The sequence below is a fragment of the Mchenga conophoros genome, linkage group LG5 (genome assembly GCF_057382185.1).
Source record: "Mchenga conophoros isolate Kocher_MC1m ecotype Shallow Benthic linkage group LG5, M_conophoros_male_GT1.1, whole genome shotgun sequence".
Lineage (NCBI taxonomy): Eukaryota > Metazoa > Chordata > Actinopteri > Cichliformes > Cichlidae > Mchenga > Mchenga conophoros.
This window is the reverse complement of record NC_140530.1, coordinates 29583729-29608168: the sequence shown is the minus strand read 5'-3', so window position 1 is coordinate 29608168 and position 24440 is coordinate 29583729. Positions and strand designations below refer to the sequence as shown.

At 39.4% G+C, this 24440-nt stretch overlaps 1 protein-coding gene across 1 annotated transcript; it reads right to left on the bottom strand.

Annotated features, from left to right (window-relative positions):
• Nucleotides 1-14369: 14369 nt before the first annotated feature.
• Nucleotides 14370-21586, bottom strand: gpr37l1a (G protein-coupled receptor 37 like 1a). Its single transcript, XM_085274759.1, has 2 exons — nucleotides 20797-21586; nucleotides 14370-17145 (listed from the first exon to the last, which is right to left on the bottom strand). The coding sequence occupies exons 1-2, from the start codon at nucleotides 21436-21438 to the stop codon at nucleotides 16123-16125; spliced, it is 1665 nt and encodes a 554-aa protein (XP_085130885.1). The 5' UTR covers nucleotides 21439-21586; the 3' UTR covers nucleotides 14370-16122.
• Nucleotides 21587-24440: the final 2854 nt, after the last annotated feature.

Here is a 24440-nt window from a genome sequence, read left to right as displayed (position 1 = left end):
ATCTGTACATGAGCTGTACAATCTATATCTATAAAAGGTGATTTTGTAACCATGGTAACATGCATGTGTGTCACTACATGAATGGATCAGAAAATGAAGCAGAATTGAACCACAGAAGTGTTGAGCTCATGCCTGAAACCGACCACACAGTAATATTATCATCATTAATAATTTACCCTTTCATATTACAGGCAATGCCCGCTGTCTTTTAGTCAGTCACAGTCTGAACTTGTAAAAATTGTAACATTATATATATTTGTGAGCTATGAAGTGTATTGAGGCTGCGCATTTGTTTAGTGGACTGATATTTAGGAACACCTAGAACATGCCCAGCTGCTCAGGACACCACAGTCCTCGTTCCATGTATGATGCAGCTTCCTGTGACTCCAATCTTAGCATCTCTTTGTTTCATGAACCCAGATCAGAACAAACATGCGACATCTCTGTAAGCATCTCCAGAGATGTCTCCAGGTGTATTTTTTAACAGACGGGAAGCAGTCTTTATACTAAGCTGGCCTCACCATCCTGCAACTTATATACTGCTTCACACACACAGATTTAGATCCATCTGCTCATTGTCAGAAAAGAAAAAAAAAATTTCTTTATCTCTGGGTTTCTTTGACCTCTTTTGAAACAGTTTTTACTCACAGCGAGGAAAGCAGAGGTGTTTTAATATTGGCTGTATTCCAGTCTGGGGTGATCCTGCATTTTCTGCATGTGGTTCACTGTTGCATACGATATTTTCCATACATGCAAAAGATTTGTTGCCACTGTGGCAACGAGCATCGTCACCATTGTCTCGTGTGACCTTGCTTTTTAAGCCTTGGTTTCACAGAGACATGTGCGTGTGCATGTGTGTGCTTGCAGCAAATAGCTGCTTCCACATATCACACAGAAATCTGTTCACTGCATTGGCAAAATTGACCAATCATCCATCCATCCGTCCATCCAACCATCCATCCATTCATTCATCCAACCATCCATGCCATCCGGCCATTATCCAGGTTACAAGTGCAGAACTCAAGGCAGAGATGCCCACATCTTCTTCTACCCAGCCACCTCCTCCAGCACTACTGGGGGGACACCAATGTGCTCTCAAAGCCAAGAAATCTAATCTCTGCAGCATGTGCTGGGTCGGCTCTGAGGACCTTCTCCTGGTGGGATGTGTGAAAACGTCGGGCTTCTTTTCAAAATTGCTTGTGAATTTCTTAATCTTATTCAAAATCAATGTACTTTCTTTTGTAATTCTATTTTTCTTTTTCGGAGATTAAACAGATTCCATGCTTGGCCACCAAAAATCTGACAATGGTGTGATTTGTTGTAGCCACTAATGGTCAAAGATCACTGGGGAACTGGACTCACAATGCAGGACACAGAAAGAAAGTTCACAGTTTATTTGCTTTGCACAGAATGGGAGAAAACAAGCAACAAATAAAAGGCATGAAGAGTGTCAGGACAGGCAGGGATAGGTTTAGAGATTCCACAAGTAAGTCCACTTTCTCAGCCTCAAGAAGCATACAGGAAATAAGTCATTGTTCACAGGTGAGTTCCTCAGTGCCCTGCAGCCAGATGTGCCTGTAACTTGGGCAGATAAAGGGTACCAAGCATGACGACCCCTGAAAACAGTAAACACAACACCAACATCTATGCTCACACAGGGGAAAAGCCAAAGAGAGAGAACAAGAAGAAGAGACAGATAGAAGCTGGCAAGGCTGGACTGCAGGACTGAGGAGCCATGACACTAACATCAGCAGCAATAGGAGTAGCTACCACAAGGAATTCACAGATGAATCTCAGCCCACAGATTCTGTCTGCACTGATTTTCTTTCCAGGGACGTCACTAAAGCTTCTGCTAGAAATGCATCATAATAAACCTGCTCTCAAACCTGTTGAAATGTGGGCTCATTCTCAAAAATGGCTCTACACTAGCACTGGCAAGGCATTAATGGAAATCGATGTACACTGATGGTTTAGATCAGGCAGGTCAAACTCATTTTACATCATGAACCACACATAGCCAACTCTGATCTTAAAATGGGCCAAACCAGCGAAACCTCCCTTGATGTCAGTGCAAAGATGTTTAACTGCACATTTATTCCCATTTTAAAAATTAAAAAAGTGCATTTTCAACAGTATATTTCAGTTTTTCTACACAATACAGAAATGCTGTTCTAGTGAATGCAAGAAATCTGTCAGCACAAATAAATAATTGTATAAAATTACAGAAAACGTTCTGGTAACTCAGTGCCCAGAAAATCTCCCCTTTCCTCCTGTGGACCCACTGTAAAAATAATAATAACTAGAAATGTCTATAGTAGAAAAACCGGAACTTTTCTGTGGTAGTTTATATATTTCTGAATTACTTTGGTGTATTATAAATGTCAGTGGTGAAGGTCTTCATTTAGTAGAAATGCTGCAAAACCTGTGAAAATACAGTTAAAGGTCCAAAGCTGGATGGCTGATTCTGGCCCCCGAGCCTTGTGTTTGACACCCCGGGTTTAGCTTAAAAGAGTCATGTTCTTTAGCAAACTCACACATTTCTAATCGTGTGTCAGCCTATTTGCTAAACCAGCTGCAAGCATTCAGACATGAAGCCAGTGCAAACAGATGCAGTCAGATTAATGGACTGGAGTGCACGTCTGCAACGCGGCTTTAATGGAATTGAGCCATCGTTAATTCCACCTGTGCTCTCCTACAAAATGTCTTGTGTAAAAGAAGCTCTGTCTTCAGAAAGAATCTGACAGTGAGAATTGCTGTGCAACACTTCTGTTCCAGGCTTAATCCCACGTTCAGTCACGGTGGCAGTTCATGAACGCTGGGTGGCTGCGGAGGCTCTGTGAGAAGCAGGCAGGAGACAGGACAGAAAGGAAAAGAAGGGGTTAATGTATAGGAGGCTGAGCGGTGTGGGTGTGAGGTCACAGCTATAATAAATACAAAACAGTTGGAGAAAGTTAGAAAGTAGAGACAGAGAGACGTGGAGGGGGCAGGTAGAGAGGGGGTGGGAGACAATAAAGCTCAACTGATTTGAATTCTATTCATAATTCTCTGCTGGGAGGCTGGTTAGCTGAAGGCGGCGGATGATGAGAGATGGAATGAAAGAGGGGGAGAAGGTGTGGGAGGAAGAGAGAGAAACAAAGGGAAGGACAAGATGGGATGTAGTGTTGAGTCTCTGAGGGGGAGGGAAACTGGGAATTAAATAGAGCTCGGCTTCAAACAGAAAGGTAGAGCGACAGACAGAATGAATGAAAGACAGACGGAGAGAGAGGGAGATGCTGTCTCTGCTGTGTGGAGGTTTGGCCGCTGATTTACAGCAGCTGCTCAGTTTGATTCCTGCAAATCAAAAACAAGAACATCAACCATTATCCTCCACACGGGGCTCACAAGACATACATGTACTTGTGTCCATAGCAGCGGGCAGCAGAGCATTACGGTAATGTGATTACAATTTTCAGTTAGCAAGAGGCAGAGCAGACAAATGCCAAAGAGTAGTCAGGTTGCTGTCATGAGGAGGTGCAAATCTGGGGACAAAATGCGGTGCAGTTTTATTAGATTCAGCACTAACATCATTAAAGGTCATGTTGACAACCACATCCTTTATTCCACGGTTTTCACCAGTGTACTACAAGCACGCTAGTGGTAAGCACATTTTTTAAGACAAAAGCTACAACTGTTAAGTTAGACGATGTATCTTATTGGCAAGTTTATACACTAAGTGGGAAGAAGTGGAAAATAATGTCCAGGTATGTGTTTCTCTCTCTGCCTACACATTAAACTCAAAACGTATCCCCTACCGCCACACAACAGCTGGGTCGAACTTTCCTAGTGGAAACCTTTGGAGTTTGTATTGTTTTAAGAGTGTTATATATGCGTGTATGTGTCACCAAACCTCAAACTATGTTAAAGTTTGAGGTTCAGTCATTTTAGCAGCTTTGAATGGCAGTATTTGGATCAGAGTAGGTATTTTGGTTGGAGGAGGAGTTGTTTGTTGAGTAAATGAGCCAGAATAGGAGCAGAACATTTTGTCTCTGAAGATGAAGCTAACGGTCATGATCACTTGCTGGAAATATTTATAAAAAAATTGCAAACACAAAAATTTCCAAAACTTTTAAAAGTACACTAACTTTAGTAAAATAGAAGTGTACTTATTTTTTTTATTTTTTATTTTTTTAAACTATTTTCTTGTGCTATTCTAGGGGCAGGTTGATCAAATTCTCAGGTATTCCTCTCCCAGGTGACCTCAAATCACCATGCTCATAAACCTCCAACAGAAAGCATCCATTAGGGATCCTTAATAAGTGTCCAAACAGCCTCAACTGGGTTCTTTTGATGCAAACGATCAGCAGCTCTGATCCCTTTGGTGTCTTAGCGCTCGCCTGTGAGGATGAACCCTTGGTTTATTTTTATTTTCATGTTTTTGATTTGCATTTATTTCTTTGTGTGTTTCAGTTTAGCTTTCTCAGTGTTTCACTGTATTTTGTTGTCAAGTCTTCTTTTTCTTTGTATTAGGTGTCTCCCTGTTTAGTTGCTTCGTATTTTATTTTGATAGTCATGCATCTGTGCTTTGTACTTAGCTTTGTTGCGCATTAGATCCTGTCGTGGTCCCCATCTGTTTCCTTTCCCCTCGTTATCTTGTGTATATGTGGTCTAATTCTCCTCTTCTACTTTGAATTTCTTTAGCATGTTTTTGATATTCGGATTCCTTCTTATCTTTTGAATTTTGGGCTTGAGCTTTTCTTGGTCCGTGAAATGGAGGCAAAAGAAAAAACATAACCTGTTTTTACCTTTGTGAAGACATCATATTAGCTTACATTTCTTCCATGAGACACAAAACCACAAGAGACACAGTTAACCATGGGAGGACTACTTAGTCCTAACAATGTGATTGTATCAGTACACACACACACACACACAAACACCATATGCGGGTATAAAATGCTGTGTTGTGTCTTGCGTTTCGCTGTCATAAACAAGCCGAGCTGTTGGACCTGCTGAGAGTCTAAATATGGACGTTGTGAGCTGGTCTCTGTTAGGGAGCTGCAGGCCTCCTGTATAAACATCCAGCCTCCATATCCAACACACTGAGGAACAGTGCTGATAGAAAATCCTCAGCAGTAATGTTCTGCACTGAACATGTATTCCAACACCCTAACAGCCATCAGACAGCGTTTGTGTCCATGACAGGTTTACTTATTATCTTTGGAAAGAATGACTTAAAGTGTTAATACATATGCAACAGTGACAGAGGATGGAGAAGTACTGCATGGCTGTAGCACAGTCATAGCTCACAAACTTCTTGAAATGCACCAGTTATAGGTTCAGAAACACGGAGTCAGTTTTCATGGGAATCTGTGCAACCCTTTGAAAGACTGAGTAACTTAACTACTTCCAATTAAGAGAGTAGGTAGCAGCCAGGTGCTACTAATCAAATGCACTTGACTAATTAATCATTGATTGATCGTCAGTGAGTGTGACCTCCTCTAAAAACCAAAGGTTTTGGCAGATCTTGAGAAATAATTGTTGCTGCCCATCAATCTGAAGAGGGCTATAAGGCCATTTCCAAAATATATAAACGCCATCATTTTGCAGAGGGAAATATTATTCATGAGTTGAAAACAGTGAGGACAGCTGCCAATCTTTCCAGGAGTGGCCACTCCAGCAAAATTTAATTAAGTTTTAATTAATGGATTTGAAAGTGTGAGTCAGCATTAACATCTGGGCTTGAATGTAAACATTTGCTAAGTTCATAGTATGCGTGGTTCCTATAAGTGAACTAACTGTTGTCTTTGCTGAGAACTAACACATTTGTTTAAAGACACCCCTTTTAAAAACAATGTCACGTTTAAATGTTGCATATTCAAATGTAAAAAAGAAGGATCCAGGATGTAGGAACCATGACCCCACCCATTTGTTACTGAAGCCAGCTTTTTAAATTCTTCTCTTTGACTTTATGGCCTTTCCTGTCTTAGGGCTCTAGTGGCAGAAGTGCAAATATTTGCAAGAGTAGGCTAAACACTATTATCAGCTAAAGCTAGGTTAGCAAACTACAGACAGAAAACTCCTAATTAGCGCTTAGAAACAGAGCTATAAAATAATCTTATAAAGCATGAACCTTCTGAAAGATCTGAAGGATACAACTCAAGTCAAAAGTTTTATATGATAATTCCATTAAAATACCCCAAAAGAAACCAAAACAGTACATTATAGGGATTTAATTCGGTGAGTCATAGCTTCATTTCTCAATACAGACAGAAGCACTTAGATTGGGCCATCTGGAGCTTAGATCTTGCAGCCCTGATAAAAACCTTTTATGCTGTCTAGAAACAGCTTTTTTTTTTAGTTTATTTTTTTTATTGTAAGTTGTTCGTGGTCACGTCAAAATCAGTGTCAGCCCTCCAGCTTGATTCTAATTGGAGATATTGAGGGTGTTAGAATTGCCGCAGGTCCCCCCTGCTGCTCAGAGGTGTTTCTGTTTGTCTACACTCGGTAATATGAGTGATACAAAATGCTTCAAAAGCCAGTCAGGATTTCACATTTATATTTCCACAGCATCACAAACTACATCCTCCAATATTCTCCTGGCAGTCGCTACAGGTTTTTACATCTTTATAATGCTGACTGAGCACTAAAAGTTTCAAGAAGAATGAAAACCTCCTTTGAGATTATTTTCAGACGTTTCAGAACAAATCAGCTTGTTTCAGCTTTTAAATCCTTAAGAAAGAATAAAATGCACTGAAATTGTCAAAGTTTCATGAACTGAGATACGTTTATGATTCACAGATATTTCCCGTCTTTGCCACAACGTATTGTAGTGATAGATGTGTCTGTTGTCAGACTGAAATCAAGTTATTGATTTTAAACTTTCTCAACACTGCAGCTGTATCTGACCATCATTAATCTGTACCTGGTGTCGCCCTTCATGTCTGAGAGACGCTGAATCCTCAGTCATGGAGCAACACTGCCCTCGTGTGGCAAAAAAGAGATCTGCCAATCTTGAATTAATACGATTTATCATGAACTTGTCTTCATCTCTTCAAGATATGTCACAATATATAGTCTGACATTCAACCTTTATTTTTTTTTAAATTTTGTTACATGCTTTCTCTCAAATCCTCATTTGGATTTGTGTGTGTGTGTGTGTGTGTGTGTGTGTGTGTGTGTGTGTGTGTGTGTGTGTGTGTGTGTGTGTGTGTGTGTGTGTGTGACTACTAGATCTCCAACACCTGCGTAACTAATGCTAACATGCATGCTAACTGGTTTGACACTGATTTGTTTTAAGCTGCTTTTAAAAGAACTTTTCCCTCCTCTAATAACTGAGAGAGCTGTTCTTCACTGGGAAAAGTTAGCATCACATTACAACTTTAGGGGTGAGATACCTTACATTAAATGGAAAATGAATCAGCTGGGGCAGATTAATCGTAACCCACAAAAAAGAGAACTAAAACAAAAGATAATTTTTCCCTTTTTTGTGCCACAGATGGACGCTCGGGTATTGTGGACCTCTGGAACTTTGCCAGAGGGCCTGATGATGATCATGCTTTCATCTTTCCTGCCTCCTAACATAAGTTTGTTTTTCTTCTTCCTCGCACTGGAAAAACTTTGCGTTTGGCAGAGTCAGTCAGAAAATGATGTTAGGCTGTTAAATTATAATAAAAACAAGGTCACAGAACAAGCGTCATGATGATTGGGGTGTGAATGTGCTGTTATTCTGCCAGCTACACAACTACTTTTCAGTATCAGTATATTGATCTAACACATGGTTGAGGCTTTAAATCAAATTAAACCGGCATAAAAAAAATTATAAAATGATTTCTATCAAAAAATTTAACATTTTTCAGAAATATTCTGTCTTCCTCCGCTCGGCCCAAACGGTCGAAACTGAATTGAATTGAATAGAAATTCATTTTCATGAAAAACTATTGATATGAAAAGTGCTGATTGTGGCCCTGGTATAGGTTTTATCTATTCCAAATCACAATCTGTGGTATCGCCCTTCTCATCATGAAAATAAACAATAAAGTCAGATTAATTTGACTTTATTGGTTTGAATTGAATTAGTTTGAATTGCCAAAATTCAAAGGCAGACTTCTGGAAAAAGTTCAAACACAAGATATCTTGTGTTTGAACTTTTTCCTGAAGTCTGCCTTTGAATTTTGGCTTTTTTTTTTTTTTGTCTTAGTGTTGCCAAATTAATGAAAGCTCTGTTTACTCAGGACTCAAAGGGACCCCCAGAGTTTATTTGTGAGCTTTACTGATGTTTCCCATGTCATTTAAAAGGGATCAACGAGGAAGTGGCCCTGGCAGTCCTCCCCCAGGCTGCTGGTGGGCCTCCAGTCAGCTTCCACCGCCTGCCGTCTCTCACTGAACAGAACAAACTGGACTGGTGACCGAGGACAAGAAAGCATTCGGACCTTCTGGTTCTGATGGGAACTTTGCAGCTCAGAGGACTCTGTGGGAGTCTAGCATCAAGCAGAGACAGAGAAAAACTTTTTTTTGGTGCAAGACACAGTCAAGAAAAACTAGAATTCACCACCATCCCTCCTGCTGCCTCAAGAGCACTTTCTCTTTCTCATATAGGACAATTTCCTCTTAGCATCTGAAACTGGGAATTAAAATACTTCACCTGAGATAACTGAAATCAGTCTCAGTCTTGTGTTTAAGGAAGTCTGGATATGATCAGCTCAAAGACTGCAAACAAGAAGAAATCACTAGCCTGAAAAAGTTTAAAAATACACATGCCATCACCCCTGAGGATTTCCAGCGATTGTGTGTACATGTCACAGAAAAAATTAAATATTTAAAAAAAGATTGATAGACTTTAAAAAAAAATAATTAAATGATGTTGTTTTATTGGTAATATCTTCAACAATGACTAGCAAACGAATGAAAGGCCTTTATAGTGTCTTTGCGATCCTAAGCAACAACTCTGGGTTGTGCTGGCTTTGCATTTAGCCAACAGAGGGTTTCATTTGTGAACAGGCCTCTGATAGCATCGCTGATTAGCAGTGAGCTGTTGTCCTGGAAATGGACACTGCTAACAGATACTGTGCTGCATATTTCCTGAGCCCACTGTGGCTGGAGACAGAACAAGACAGAGTCAAACCACAACTGTCAGAGCACACAGAGGAAAGACTGGACATCAATATAATGGGGATAAAGACAGGCAACAGAGTGCTTTTATTTTGGAATTCTGTGCAATTTGTGAGGAAAGTCAGTGAACGTATCTCTTTGATCTTTTTCATCTATTTTACTTATTAATCCATTTAATATATTAATTCATTCATATAGAAAATGGCCAATTTTGTGCTAATGTAAATGAGACAGTTTAGATTCGCTCTCCCCAGCAGAAATCCCGGGGGCTGAAAAATGAAGCTTGAAACTGCACTTCCTCTAATGGCCACTGGAGTTTGGACTACAGACTTCCAAAATGACCCAAAAAAGGCATAAAAATATTTGTTTACAGCCTGTTGTATGATTTCCCCCATCATGAAAACTGTGGTTTACTGTTGGACCTTGAGTCGTGATAAATAAAAATGTAACACACCATTCTGAAGTTTTCCCAGGTTTACATTTTACTGATAGGTGTGCTGACTTGACACATGCAGCTTTACCTGATAGTTTATCTGCTATTCCTGATCTTCATCAGTTCAAGCCACCTAATTGAACTTGTAAGACCATATTTGCAGTGTGGGTGCTTTTTGAACATTTTGAACATTTGAGTGGCTATTTGACTAAAATATGGCCTGGTGTGTGATTTTGGGATAGATAGATGAGATACCTTTATTAGTCCCACAAGGGGAAATTAGAATTAGTCAGTTGTCTGTTATTTAGTTCTGAGCAGCAAGGATCTGTGACAACCTGAAGAATTAGCTCATAACTTCTATTCCACTCTAAAACTCTAAAGTGAAAACTCACTTGAAATTCATGTGCGGCATGAAGTTTTGGGACTTTTTAAAGGTGTGTATGATATAAGACTACAGTGCAGTTATATAACTGGTTAGCATCATAGACTGTATATAAAGGATGGACATAGTCATTGTGGCATTATTAAGTCTGTTGTGTACCTTCAAAGCTTTCAAAGCAAGACTTTCAGCAACACCATGTCTGTGTTTTCAAAACAAACAGAAAGGACAGTTCTGAAAAATAATGATAACTGCTTTCTTACGGCGTTCCGACTCATGCTTAATCTAGGCTACCACAACAGACACGATTGGACTTGAAACTAGAACTTGAGACCATAAAATAATCAGGACAATGTTTACTGAGTCCTGAGCATGACAGTCAAAGGCAGTTTTCACAGAAACGTCTTCTGAAAGTCCCCCCCTGCTGTCCATTAGAAAGAATACTTGTGCATGGACATTACCTTTCAGACCCAGAAGCTACAAACATCATTAACATATTATCCATCAGTGGATTATGAATTATCGATTTGTTTTACGTTCACTCGCTTGCAATAAAACATTTTAGACACAAGTAATGTAAACATCGTTCGGGCCCACGTAAACACAGCAGGGCCATGCAGAGTTTAGAAAGAGCCTTTAGTGTTGGTTTTGGGCCATATTGCTAACTTGAGGCCACCATGCTGCTGTGTCTCAGCTGGTTGCCAAGGCAACCAAGAAGAGAGGAGTTTTGGCTTATCTTAGCAGACCACAGCAGTTTTCCTCCCCTGCATTTCAGCCCTCTTTCTTCTCTCTTCTCAGCGACTGGGGCAGCTGGTGGGAGGCGGTGGGTGTCGTGTAGCTTAGCAACTCCCTCAGCGGATGGCGATTGATATGCAGCTTTGTTCAAGTGTCTCTCTCTCTGAGCCAGAGAGGGGGATGCCTGAACAAAGCAGGCCTTATTGAAGCATCCCCTCCTCCTTCTTTTTGCCCAGGCAAGGCGACGTGGGAGGACAAATATGTCAGCTAAAAGGAACCGAGACTCAACATACAGCAGAGGTTCTTAAAGTGAAACTCAAAGGCTGTAAAAACATCTGTGAAGGGACTCTGGTGTCCTCAGTGAAATTAAAGCTTTAAACCTTCAAAGTGAAGTTGTATATGTACGTCACACTTCCTAATTCACTTCAAATAATCACACCTCTAAAGTCAACAGCAACGTTTTTTCACTCCTTGGTACATCATCTGATTAAATGTGTCCATTTGGGACTAAATAGACACTTGGACTCTGTGATATTAAAAACCTGATTTATTTGGATCTCCACTTTTTTATTCAGCTTCATGTCTGTTGTGGTTTTTAAGTGCCTCCTTGTGGTTTTGTTTTGTTTTGTTTACAACTTTCACAGGGATTGTTCCCTGCAAGAATGAACATTAACAACCTCCAAATTATATGCCAGCTTGAAATCATTAACTTGTGTTAATCGGTTTCACAGAAGGGAAAACGGATAAAAACTGGGTAAAATAAGACCAATAATAAGTTCAGAAAGCAGTTATCATTTAGTTTTATCTAATCCAAAAATGAGGAAAGTAACTCTACGCGTAAACATATAGCCAACCTCTTTGTCCCAGATTTCCAGCCAAGTAGAGCCACATGACACTCGGACAATCACCTTTTCTGGGTCAAACTATACACAAGCCTCAGCCCAAATACAGACCTGGCTCAACTTTAGGTATTTGGACTGATTTGTTCAGTGTGTTTGCAAAGAGCAGCCAATCAGGAGAAAGCTGGATTAAAAAGAGGGTGGATTTAAAGAGATGGGAGCTTTAGCACAGCAGATAAATCCAGGGGCCGCTTTTTTATCCAGAAGATGAAGGTACTTTGAACTGATCCTTTGCTATAAGCAGGTAGCTCCGTGTGTTTCATTTGATGGAATTTTACACATTCCTGAATCAAACCCAACCTCTGGTGCTCTGTTACTCTTCATTAAGTGTCAAATGAAATTTTGTCCATTTGCTGGAGCGTTTGTATTACTGAAACCTAACGGAAAGTACTCCAAACCTTTTTTCTGAAATGTATAATTGACACAGAAGTTGTGTGAGTTATCTGCAAGCAGTTAAAGAAAGCCTAATACTCTCATCTCCTGAATTTTATTCTTGGACTTTTGATGAGTTTTGCATGATTTCCAATTTAATGGAATCCTTATATATCTTATATTGGACATAGAGGGGCGGGGGCGTAGCTCTGCAGGCCAGCTTTGTCCTAATTGGCTGAGCCTTGCAAATAAAAAGTTTACCAGGTGGGCGGACCGTCTTTACTCACAGCCACAGGTGTGTGCCTAAGATAACATTAATATTAACCAAGATTAATATCAAACAAGGTGAAGAAAAATTGCCTCAAAAGGAGTTTTTACCCAGAGATCATCACTGAAAAGCTCAACATGTACTGTATAATTCATTGTCTGTAACATGCTGTTAAAAGTATGTAATGTTTTTTATGTAATAAGCCGGTACTGCATGTGGAAACTGCTGGCTTTGCACATTAGTGAAAAGGCACAGAAAATCATTACTATTAATTCCTGATGCGTATAGGTTAAGGACACAAGATGCCCATATTGATTCATGTAATATGTGGAAAAAGCATTATTTATGATTTATGTTCAAACAGACTGAATAAGAAGTACTATTTTCCATTATTTTGTGTAAGAGTATTTTAAAGCTTGAGAATTGCTGAGATCCAGAATATTGAATCAGTGCAGCGACGTGAATTCAGCGAAGGAAACGAGGTGCAAAATATCGACTACTCTGTCCAATGTCAAGCTGAATAAAATCTATAATTTAAATTTATTAGGCCACAAAGATATCGTCATCCATATATTATGTTTTCTGCAGAGGGATACAAGATATGATCTTATATGTCACGATATAAATGAACAATTTCAAAAATAATGGACTGAAATATAAAAATCGTGCATCAGATTCAGTGTTGTGAACGCCTGCTTCTACCTTCTGCATAATATGAAAGTTTTTCTTATAATTATAAATTTTTAATGTTTTTTTTTTGTGTGTGTTTACATACCTGTGCTGAAGAAATTTTCTGGCTGCTCTACATTGTATGCACAATGCTGACATTTGGAGGAAGCATGACAAACTTTTTCACGTCAGTATATGAAAAAGGAGAAAACAGGCTGGGCCTCTTTAAAATACATGGGTGGATAAAAATTGGGAAAGCAAGGAATTCCTGTCTGTTCTCCTAAGCAACTGGTCATAGAGTGACTGTGTTCATTATGGCTGCTCGAACTCAAAGGCCAGCACTTATTGTGAAGCTGTGACCTTCAATAATTGAATAATGACAAAAAGGAGTGTCACAGTCAGGCATGAAGAGCGTTCTGAGTCTGTGGGTGTTGGAATCACAGCGCAGAGGCATTCTTTCCAGTAGACATCAGAGTGTTCATGAGCCGTCTGCAGCTAAAGAAAATGAATCCAGACAACAATCACCCAGAGTTCAGATGTTCATTACATGTAATGCACCTTTCAGGAAATGTTTTCTCTCACTGTCCTCCAGCCTGTTTTTTCTGTCTCTACATGTAGGTTTAACATTAATCACATTCAGAATTGTCTATAAACTAAAAATAAAACAAATCTGATGTTCCTGGAAGTATCGAGAGAACTTTTTCTTCTTTCTGACTTTTTTGTGGCAAACATGTTAAAGGTTTTAGTTCTGCAGGCTCTTTAGCTCAAAGTGTAGTGCGTACATGTGAACTGATGCAATGTAACCCACTGTGTGTTCATTGTTTCTAGGCAGAAGTGAAGTTCACTGATGCAGAATATAAAAAATATATACAATGAAAAGAGATTCTTCACCCTCAATAAACACAAATTTTGAGTAAAATACATATTAAATATATAAAATCAAAGGTAAATTCAAATAATTAATCATTAAGGAAAATGTGCTTGGTATAAACCAAATGTATATCAGTCAAGTAAATTTCAGTTGATTCCATTAAACCTGACATTTTACTTGTGTAACAAAATTGCAGGGATAATTTACATGTATTCAAATCATGTATTCAAAAAGTTACATTTTTGGGCTTTTTCTTCTTTTTTAGTGTATGAGATGAAAATTTTTTATTAATTAATTTTTTTGGTATTGTTATTTTTTAACTTAGCTGGAGGTGTGTACTTACTGAGTATAAGCTACAACACACTCTAATGCAAGGCCTTCATATAATGCAGTAAACCTACACTGTAAACACAAATGACAAGGATGTAAACAGCAAACTGATACAACTTCAATATATTTATTAATAGAAAAAAAATAATAAAACACCCTCATAAATGTCTTGCTTTCAAATTGCTATTTTTGCTTATTAAAAAAAATAAAATCAAAACCATTTTATCTTAATAACTAATTTCTCTTCATAAATGAAGTCATTGATGGATAGTTTTGTCTACTGTCTGCTGTTGTTTATGCCAGATATTAAAGAAACAAAGAACACATTTTTTTTTCAAAATGTATTTTATTCAATCAAAATAATAAAACAAGTAAAAAAAGTCAAACTTTTGTTTCACATTTCTGCATGTTGATTGATCCCATTGTGAACCTGTACCACCTGAACTTTATGTATCCACATATTTGATGTCTCCTGTGCAGATCAGCTATGTATGAGGAATAACAGTAAAATAACATATTTTAAAAAAGGAACAGACAAAAAAAACAAATAACTGTTGAAAAATATCAGTCTGCTGGTAGTTGTCCTGGTGCTGTATTTCTTCATATTCAGTTTAAATGCCTTACAAAAAAAAAATAAAATCCCCCAAAACTCAAATGACTTTCTTTTTGATACAGTACTTAGAAAATGTGATGCAAATATCCTGAATGGGAATTAGACAATTATCAATAACTATGAAATGTAAATTGTACCATAAAACAATGACATATCATTTAATAACTGGCATATCAATTAAATCCATCTAGAACATGCTCCATAATCTGAATAATTACCTAACGCTAGTCTGACAAACTTCTGCTCTACAGTGGCTCTACCCAAGTTTATACAGACTAAACGTAAAGAACCATTTACAACGACTTGGATTTTATTTTGGTATTTTTGTCCCTAAGTTTAACCACCTGCAATAACAGTGTAATCACGAATCTAAAAGCTGAGCGCTGATGAAATGGCAGTTTATATATAACCTGTATTCACATCAAAAAGCTCAGGTGATCAGACAAGTTGAGAACAAACCTCCAAGTTAATCAAACATATCTGGAATAGAAAAAAGTAAACATTTGTCAGCACACACTATAATTCACAGATTCGCTTCAAGCTACAACTTTGACTGGTGGTTGTACCACTGGTACCTAGTTTTTAGATGCACTGTATTGCCAAAAGTATTTAGACACCTGGGCACTTGCTCCGATTCGGTATGTAGAATTTAGCTGAGATTTTATTCATAACATTGCCTTACTTTTGCTTAGATCTGATTCTTCATCAGTCAAACAAGAAACCACATTAGAAAAAAAGGTTTACCTGAACAGATTTTCTAGTGACTGTTTCGAAATCTTAACAGCGCAGAAAAAGGTTTGCATGGGACTCAGTTGTGCAGAAGGAAAAAAGAAGAATGGCAGCATTTATAAAGTAAAATGATACACCTGGGTGCAAATAATTCCTCCTAGTTGGAAAATCACTACAGCGCCTTTGTTAGACCTAAGAGATGAAGGTTAAAATCACAAAAACAGACTGGAACACAGCTTTCCCGATACCGATATCTTTTCAAACTTTCTCGTCCTCTCTTCCGTACTGATAACTCTTCCTTCCTTAGTGATGTAACTGTGCTCCCAGATCTTTGAATCGTAGTAAAATCAAGCATAACATTGTTACACACAGGTAATGATCCATTCAGATCAGCTGATCATAGTGATAAACCTACATCAGCTGATGATTAGCTAATATGCTTCTACATGTCCAACTATCTCATGTGAAGCATGCAATTTAATTTATGCCTTAGCAATTTCAGATGTACTGCACCCCTGTGCAAGCTGCTTTGCAACCCACCTACATTCTGGTTCCTGTTTTCATATCATATCTGTCATGTCTGTTTTTGTTGATGGAGGTCACCGAGTGTAAATTAATGCAGGTGTAAATCCATCTTTTGACTATACTTATCCCGACTGAAATGTTGGACAAAACTACCAATTAAGAACCAAGTTGTATTAAACCCCAAATAACCCTTTAAAGTGATGTTCTGAGCCTCAGCAGGGTGTCCCAATAGCTGCTGATGAGTCTTTCACTCTCTCATGGACTGCTGGTTCTGCCGGCAACAGGCTCTTCATCGGCTCCTCTTTGCTGGAAGGAAACAGGGAGACTGGCGAAGGCGATGTGGGTGAGGAGAGGGTGGAGGTTGCAGCAGTTGAGGCAGAGGAAGATGAAGAGGAGTTGCCATCAGGGAGGCACTCTTCACAGCAGCAGCAGCAGCAGTCCATGAAGGCCTGGCCCAGCGAGCGACACAGGCACAGCAGCATCACTGGCGTCGCAGAGCAGCGCACAAACAGCAGGAACTGTCCAATCAGACCCAACGCTGGCAGAACCAGAGCCGGAAGCGCAGCGGTCACTGGGACAGAGATATACGCCAGGGTGATGTTGCAAATACTCTCTGGCAGGTTGCACGTGATGTACAAGACAGTGAGTGCCATCACAGTGGAGCGTAGCCTCTGCTCCCTCACATGCTGCTTTTTCTTTGTCGAAGATGAAGACGAAGAGGAGGAGGAGCACCTGATAGTCACCTTTTCGCTGCTGGGTTTCTGTGGTAGTTGCTGTGCTAACACCTGCTTTGTCACCAAATCGCAGGCCAGAGTGAAGAGCAGTGGCAAACAAAGGTAGCACCCAAAGAACCACCACATTCGAGCTTCGTGATAGGTCAGCACCAGAGAGTAGATGCTCTCTGGGAGCTCCACAGATGGCTCACGGACACACATATCCACCTTGAACCTTTCAGTCCGGCCTCTAAAGGCCGCCATCAGTGAGCCTGCGTGCTGGCTTTGCTGTAGGTCGTTGGGAAGCGTCGGCAGGCTGACAGTTTCCTGGAGGAGCTGCCACAGCAGGAGCTCCGGGGCAGCTAAGACCATGGAGCCCACCCAGATGACAGACAGCTTGGACAGGATGGACTGGCAGGACTCCACCTTCGGAGTCTGATGAGGCCCAGGGCCTGTGGCTGCATGGAAACGATCAATACTGAGCGCACAGAGGCTGAATGTGGCCACGCCCAAAGAGGTCACCTGACAGAGTGAGGAAATTGATCAGAAAAAAATAATATTAATAAGCCATCACTAAGAATCAATGCAGTTGCTGACAGACATTCATTCACAGTTGCATTGCAGTCATATACTAATTCAAACCACAACATCAACATGAGGATCTTGGTTTAAAAAAGCAAATATAATGTAGACGTGTTTCCAGGTGTGATTTTTTATCCTCAAAAAGAGCCATGGTAGCTGATTCCCCCACTGGGCCCAACTTGAAAAATCAATCACTGCCTCCCACCTGACCCTTTCAGAATCTGATGATTATTTTTCTACAAATGCTTCAATATTTTAATGAAGTCATGAAATTTTTTTTACATTCATACTATAAATACTCTGGATTGAAATATTTGAGCTTGCATAACTTAAAATATAGGAGTAAGCCACATGAAACACATTTGAGCTCTGTTAAAAAAAAAGGTCATCTCACAATGTGGGATAGGTGGTTGGTCAAAAGAAGTTACAGCACATGAAAGGTTATCTACATTACAAGGACTCAGAAATGGAATTGAAGACTTAAAAAGACTGAGAGATCTGAATATAAGCAGAACTAAACACCAACAGAGACCAGATAACGTAAAAAATAACCGAAGATTAAAGACGCCTTCAAAACAATAAATATTAGCTCCAAAACCCCCAAAACAAACTGATTCAGTCCAAAAATACAAAATCTTGGGTCTACGCTCAGAGCCATGACAGAACAAATGTTTCTTAATTATTTTTAGTTATTTATGTTTTGGTCTTTTACACTCATGACTCAAACTTCTGAAGCTGCAGAACAGGTCCCAGTCAGTCACCACATGGTTAATGAGAGAAAAAAAATCTGTCCTGTCCTGATGGAACGGTCCATTACGTTACCCAAATATTGTTTTTATGTTTAATAAATGTTCAATACAATATTAATACCTAATTTATTAATAGTTAACAAAATATTGTTACTATTAACGATTTTAAAGGTTGTTTTGTTTAACCATTTTACTTCAAACTGGCATAAACAGTAAGATGATGCTAATAAGAATTAATATAATTCAACCAGTGCTTTGAAGAAAGCATGTTTGAGGATTTCCTCTGCTCTTTATGCCGGCTACAGACTAAATTACAAATCTTACAAGCATTAAGAAAAAAGTTACAAAGACAACTTTCCATTAACATTCAGAACACAGAAACAGAAATGAAAGGACACACAGAGGGGGAAAAAGGTCATTGTGTTGTAAAAGCTCTTAGCCTTCGTACTGCGGACAGTAATTGGTGCCTCGTGCCCATTAAAGTTGGTGGTTTTGGCCAGAAACACTTACTATCATTACAGAGACTTGTCCTCCCTCTGTCAGTGCTTAACGACCTCAGACTGTTAAGACACAACTCAAGATAATTAGCACAGAGCTTTAATTAGCATGAAAATAGTTTAACTAACGGAGCACAGGGCAGCTGGCAGCCTGACCTGCTTCAGTACTGTTCAGTAAAAGAGCATTTAGAAAAACAAAACAACAGTAATTCATTAACCAGAAATTAATTCACTCATTAGCATAAAAATAGGTAAAGCTGCAAAGAATAGAGGAGGCCGGCAGCCTGACCTTGTTAAAGACTGCTTCACACAAGCTGTTATTACAAATTAGTGAAACTCCACTTCAGTGATCTGAAGCTGTGTAGGCGGACAGAGCTGGTTTAGAGCCAAAAACAAAGACTCCACAGGCTGCAGGACTTTATCTCTGTGCTGAAGCATTCATCGCTCAGTGAGAGTAAATCTAAATTAAGCTCTTGCTTCAGCTTTTAACTGACCTCTAAATGAGGCCTCTTCCAATACCTTTAAATCATTTGGTCTTTAAGGAATTGTAACCGTCTTGCTTTTCATTCATTTCTGATATTTTACATAATGACAAGACTATTTAATCATGAAAACTATTTTTCAGTAGGTCCTTAAAACCCGGTGGTCTTCTATGATACGTTCTTTAAATTTCTGTTGTCCAAGGCAGCGAATCAAAGTAACATCACTGTTGTGTGATGCAGAGAAGATCCACTGAGTTAAATGTCAGCATCTCAAATTGTATTTAGGCTAAACACTAAAAGAGGACATATTCAAGAGCATTCTTTAAATACCATTTTATATCCCAAGTGTCTAATCTGTTTTTGCTTCGTCTGATTAATCACTACATTTTTAAAGCAATATCTTTATTTGTACTTTTATCCTCCATATAAGCCGGAAGCCTTTTTTCCCTGTATGCCAGTTAAACTCAGGTGTACACTGGGCCTCAAAATAGAGATTTAAAAACATGTACAAAAGCTTTTTTTAATTCCAAACTGAGCTGCTGCTGGCCCATCCTGAGCTGGTATTCTGCATTTAAAGAAATGGAGCTCTCTTTCAGTGACGGCCTGATATCTCTATTTCTTTTCTTTCTTTGTTCATTCATTGATTCATCAGGATTAGCAACAGTTTCTCTTTCATTACTGAGACTTAGTTTTGGAGCTGCACCTGCACATAAACACCACCATTCTTGAAAACTACATCTCTGTATTTTACTGTTTCGTTCTTGAGGAAGAAGAGCCTCTTCATGCTGGGGCCCCACACTAGCCTCCCCTGATGGTTCATAACAGACGGGTGAAGAGGCCAAACAGACCATAACGGACGTTTGTTCAAAGTAAAGGCTGCTGAAACTGAGGAGGAACAAAGACACAAACGGGCCATTCATCAGACCTGGAGGTCTCTTTATTAAACTGGAAATCACTTAAAATCAGTCAAACACGAGCTGTAAAAACTTCCATGCTTGTGTGAAAGTTTGCCTCGCTGCCTCGCTATCTGTGCAGAAATGTTCAATTCTGAATGGCTGCAGTGAGGATGATGCTAAAATAAACAACCAATGAAAGATTACCTGCAGAAAATGACCTCCAATCAACTAAATGAGTATAAAAGTGTTTTTATATCACTGAACTTTTTATATCACTATCCTAGAACTTGATGTTTCATAAATGTATTTAGAATTGAGTCAGGAGATCATAGATATTTTTTACTTATTTCACACAATTTAGAAATGTATTTCAGTAAAATCAAAGATTAATCATAATGACATTAGAGTCTATCCATTAGATTAAAAAAAAGAAAAGTCAACATCGCATTCAGTTTTAATCATTGATCACTCTTTAATCATGAATTTAATTGTTGAATAGTTTAGTATCTTCAGGCAGTTTTCATTGTTGTGTTTAATTTATAATCGCTTTTCTTGTTTTTTGATGCTTCAGCTTTTATTTAATTTATTACCACAGTTTATTGATGTCTTAATTACTTTGATCGAGGTCGATTGTGTTTAAATGTATTGCATCAAAAAACTGAAATGACTTAAAGACAAATTAAGTGACAATATATTTAAACATTTCAGTAAAACAGCTGAACAAAGTATTACGCAGATTCTTCACCTGGCAACACTTTAAGTGCATCTATAATAAACATGTAAGTATTTATTAAACAATTTATCTCGGCATTGATTAAGGGAATTTGTGGAAACACAGGAAAAAGTTGGTACATGGTAAAACTCGGGTGTGTGAAAGTTACAAGGTGTTCACACGACACTAAAAGGTGCTGCTTGTAGGCTAAATACTAAAACACTTCCTTCACGCGCACCTTCACCTCCTCCTTACCTCCAGGTAGGGCACGAGCCTGCAGGACAGGTCTCCTAGCAACCTTTTCAAGGTGAGCTCGTGGAAGATGACCACAGGCAGGCAGAAGAACAGCACGAGGAAATCCCAGAAGGCCAGGCCCGCCAGGATGCTGTTCCACGCGCTCTTCAGGTAGAAGTTGTGCCATACGATGCACATGAGCGCGAGGTTGCCAACGATGCCCGCGGCGAACAGGACGAGCGCGAGCAGCATGACTGCGTACGCCCAGTAGGAGCCGTCGGTAACTGGGAACAGCGGGTTGTGGAGCCCTGAACCGCGGCCGGACGAGTGGTTCCCCACCGGGGCGGAGGTGAAGCGGGACGTCCGCGGTGTGGTGAAGTAGGCGCTCGGGTCGTCGTACCGGCGCGGGTGCCCTAAACTGTTGGCGGGAACCGGTTCTTTTTTCCTGAAGCCCCCATCTTTGGCTCCTCGGGCCACTCGCTTTACACCGGGCAGTCCTGAACTTTGAAACCCGTTCAGAGAGCTCCTCTCCGGAGAGAGAGACGCCTGGCTGCGCGCAGGTAGTGCGCCAGCATCCTCTGCCTGCTGCGCCTCCAGCGGAGCTGCGTACCGGAGCTCCGCGCAGTGCAGAAAGAGGAGCAAAACACACCAAACCGAGCTCATTTTTTAAATAAATGCAACTGCTCCGTGTTATCCGTGTGTGTCACAGACATGTGCTGCAGAAAAACTTCACTCCTGAAATAAAAAAAAAAGTTGTTTGTGATGCAGCTCAGCTTCTCTCCAGTCCTGACGGAGAAGTTTGGAGTCTGCTGCTCAGTTTCCAGCACTTGTTATTGGCCAACATCAAGACACCGTGAAGAAAACACGGAGTTTCCGGTGACACATTTCAAAATAATAAAAAAAGGGGTCATAAAAAAAGTCTAGTGACCACAGATCGCTCTTTAAGAGCTCCATACTGACTGGAACAAACTAAGTTAAGGTCCAAACACCAGACAGTTGGATAAAGATGACACATGCAGTGAATTATATTAAACTCCAAGAAATCCAAGAATGCTAGACAATATTTACCTTTTCTAAAAAACTATTTTATGTTTAGTGTAGAATATGAGACACTACTAGGCAAGGCAAGGCAAGTTTATTTGTATAGCACAATTCAACAACAAGGTGATTCAAAGTGCTTTACAGAGACATTAGAAACAAAAACAAATAAAAAGCATGATTTAAAATTGATTAAAACAAGCAAACAAACAAACTAATTAACAAACAAACAAAACAGTATATAAAATCAAAACGGATAAAATCAGAACAGTAGATAAAATCAGTAGTTAAATGTAAGTTTTGAAATTTAAGCTTAAAGTGTGGATTTGGTGCTTTATTCAAATGCAGCTGAGAATAGGTGAGTCTTCAACCTGGATTTAAATAAACTGAGTGTTTCAGCTGATCTGAGGCTTTCTGGGAGTTTGTTCGAGGTATATGGAGCATAAAAGCTGAATGCAGCTTCTCCGTGTCTGGTTCTGACTCTGGGAACTGATAAAAGACCAGATCCAGATGACCTGAGGGATCTGGATGGTTCATACTGGGTCAGGAGGTCGCTGATGTATTTTGGTCCTAAACCATTCAGAGCTTTATAGACCAGCATCATAACTTTAAAGTCTATCCTCTGACGGACAGGCAGCCAGTGTAAAGACTCAGAGCTGGACTGATGTGGTCCACTTTTTTGGTCTTAGTGAGGACTCGAGCAGCAGAGTTCTGAATGAGCTGTAGTTGTCTGACTGATTTTTTAGGTAGACCTGTAAAGATGCTGTTACAGTAGTCAAGCCTACTAAAGATGAATGCATGGACTAGTTTTTCCAGGTCCTGTTGAGACATCAGATCTTTGAAATATTCTTGAGGTGATAGTAAGCTGACTTTGTTATTGTCTTAATGTGTTTTTCTAAGTTTAGGTCTGCATCCATCACTACACCCAAATTTCTCGCCTGGTTTGTGGTTTTTAGATGTATAGATTGAAGTTCTCTGGTGACCTGTAATCGTTTTTCTTTGGCGCCAAAGACTATTACCTCAGTTTTGTTTTTGTTTAGCTGTATTACTACTACTGTAATACCATACTAGTGCTCTGCAAGAACAATGTTTACCTTGTCAATATTCTTAAGTTAGTATTTTAGAAATCTGATATTTGCTGATGAACAAAATACACAAAGCACAGGTGAGGCTGTTATTAGTTCTTCAGGTAGTCAGACATGCAGTAGGTGTAGGCTGCTGGGGGATTTCCCATGATGCATTGAGTATTGCTCCTTCAGTCACCGTCCATGCACAATGTGTTTATACACCTTTCTGCATTTAGTTAGTTATTATTCACAGCATGTCTTTTATCCTGTCTTCCCTCTCTCACCCCATGCAATTGCAGCAGATGGCCGCCCATCCCTGAGCCTGGTTCTGCTGGAGGTTTCTTCCTGTTAAAGGGGAGTTTTTCCTTCACACTGCCGCCAACGCGCTGGCTCATAGGGCGTCATATGATTTTTGCGGTTTTCTTTGCTGTATTATTGTAGGGTCTACCTTACAATACAAAGTGCCTTGAGGCAACTGTTGTTGTGATTTGGCACTGTATGAATACAATTTAATTGAAATTAATAAAAATAAAATATTGGAACATTTTAATTCGGACCTGAAAGTCAAAGTTAACCAAATAAGTTATTATAACGTAATTGGTTATAATAACTCTCAGCATTGTTAAAGCTGCTCTCATTAGGACTGTTAATTTTATTTTATTTTTCCAAGTTCACAAAATGGTTTCAGTTACTTTGAATTATTTTTCAAAAGTCTAGTTTTTTTTTTCTTATTTAGCTTTTAGTTAACTACAGCAACATTGGTCTATATACAACAGATATGCTTTTTCCAATTATATTTTATGTTTGTGCTCACAGTGAGAATAAAGCTCATCTTATCCTAAATTGACTCTTCGTTAGACTGGACTGGTTTGAGTTACGTGTATCTAATAAACTTTTTCCCATAAACTGAAAGCATTCAAATTATTTTACAAAACACAAAGGGAGACTGAAACCTCTCCTCATAGTGACCTTCATGAGGTAACAGGTCCAAAGTGGCGACAGGAGCTTCAATATTCTCATTCAAAGTGGCTCATCTCAGAAGTGCGGAAGACCAAACCCGGAAGAGAAAACGACCGCCAGTGCTACCCCTCAGCCTCCTAGTAGACATCAATTTCAAAATCCTACATCCTGAAGTTAGCACATTCAAAAGATTTTCAGAGGACTTAACCTCTGACCTTGAGGCCAAGGTCACTGGAATTTGAACTTGTGTGAGTTTAGTAGATACACCTACGATATCAATTTGAAAATCCTAGGTGTCTTCCTTCTTGAGTTATGGAATTTACAATATTTTCAGGTAGCTTGACCTCTGACCCTTAGCTTGAGGTCAACAAGATTCAAACTCAGGGGAGAGTTTTAGTAGCTGCACTATGGTATCAATTTGAAGCTCCTACATCGCCTCATTTATGAGTTATCGCACTGACAAACTTGAGTGTTCATGCTGCCCGCCCAGCAGGGTGACAACAATATCCTATCAGCCATTTACAGGCGGAGGGGTAAAAATGGTGAGATTTAAAAAAAAAATGATAATGATAAGATAATATGCCTGAAACCAGAAACAAT

Coding starts and splice junctions, on each gene's coding strand:
- gpr37l1a (XM_085274759.1), bottom strand. CDS start 21,438: ATGAGCTCGGTTTGGTGTGTTTTGCTCCTCTTTCTGCACTGCGCGGAG. Junction 17,146..20,796: donor GGCTCGTGCCCTACCTGGAG/GTAAGGAGGAGG, acceptor TCACTCTGTCAG/GTGACCTCTTTGGGCGTGGC.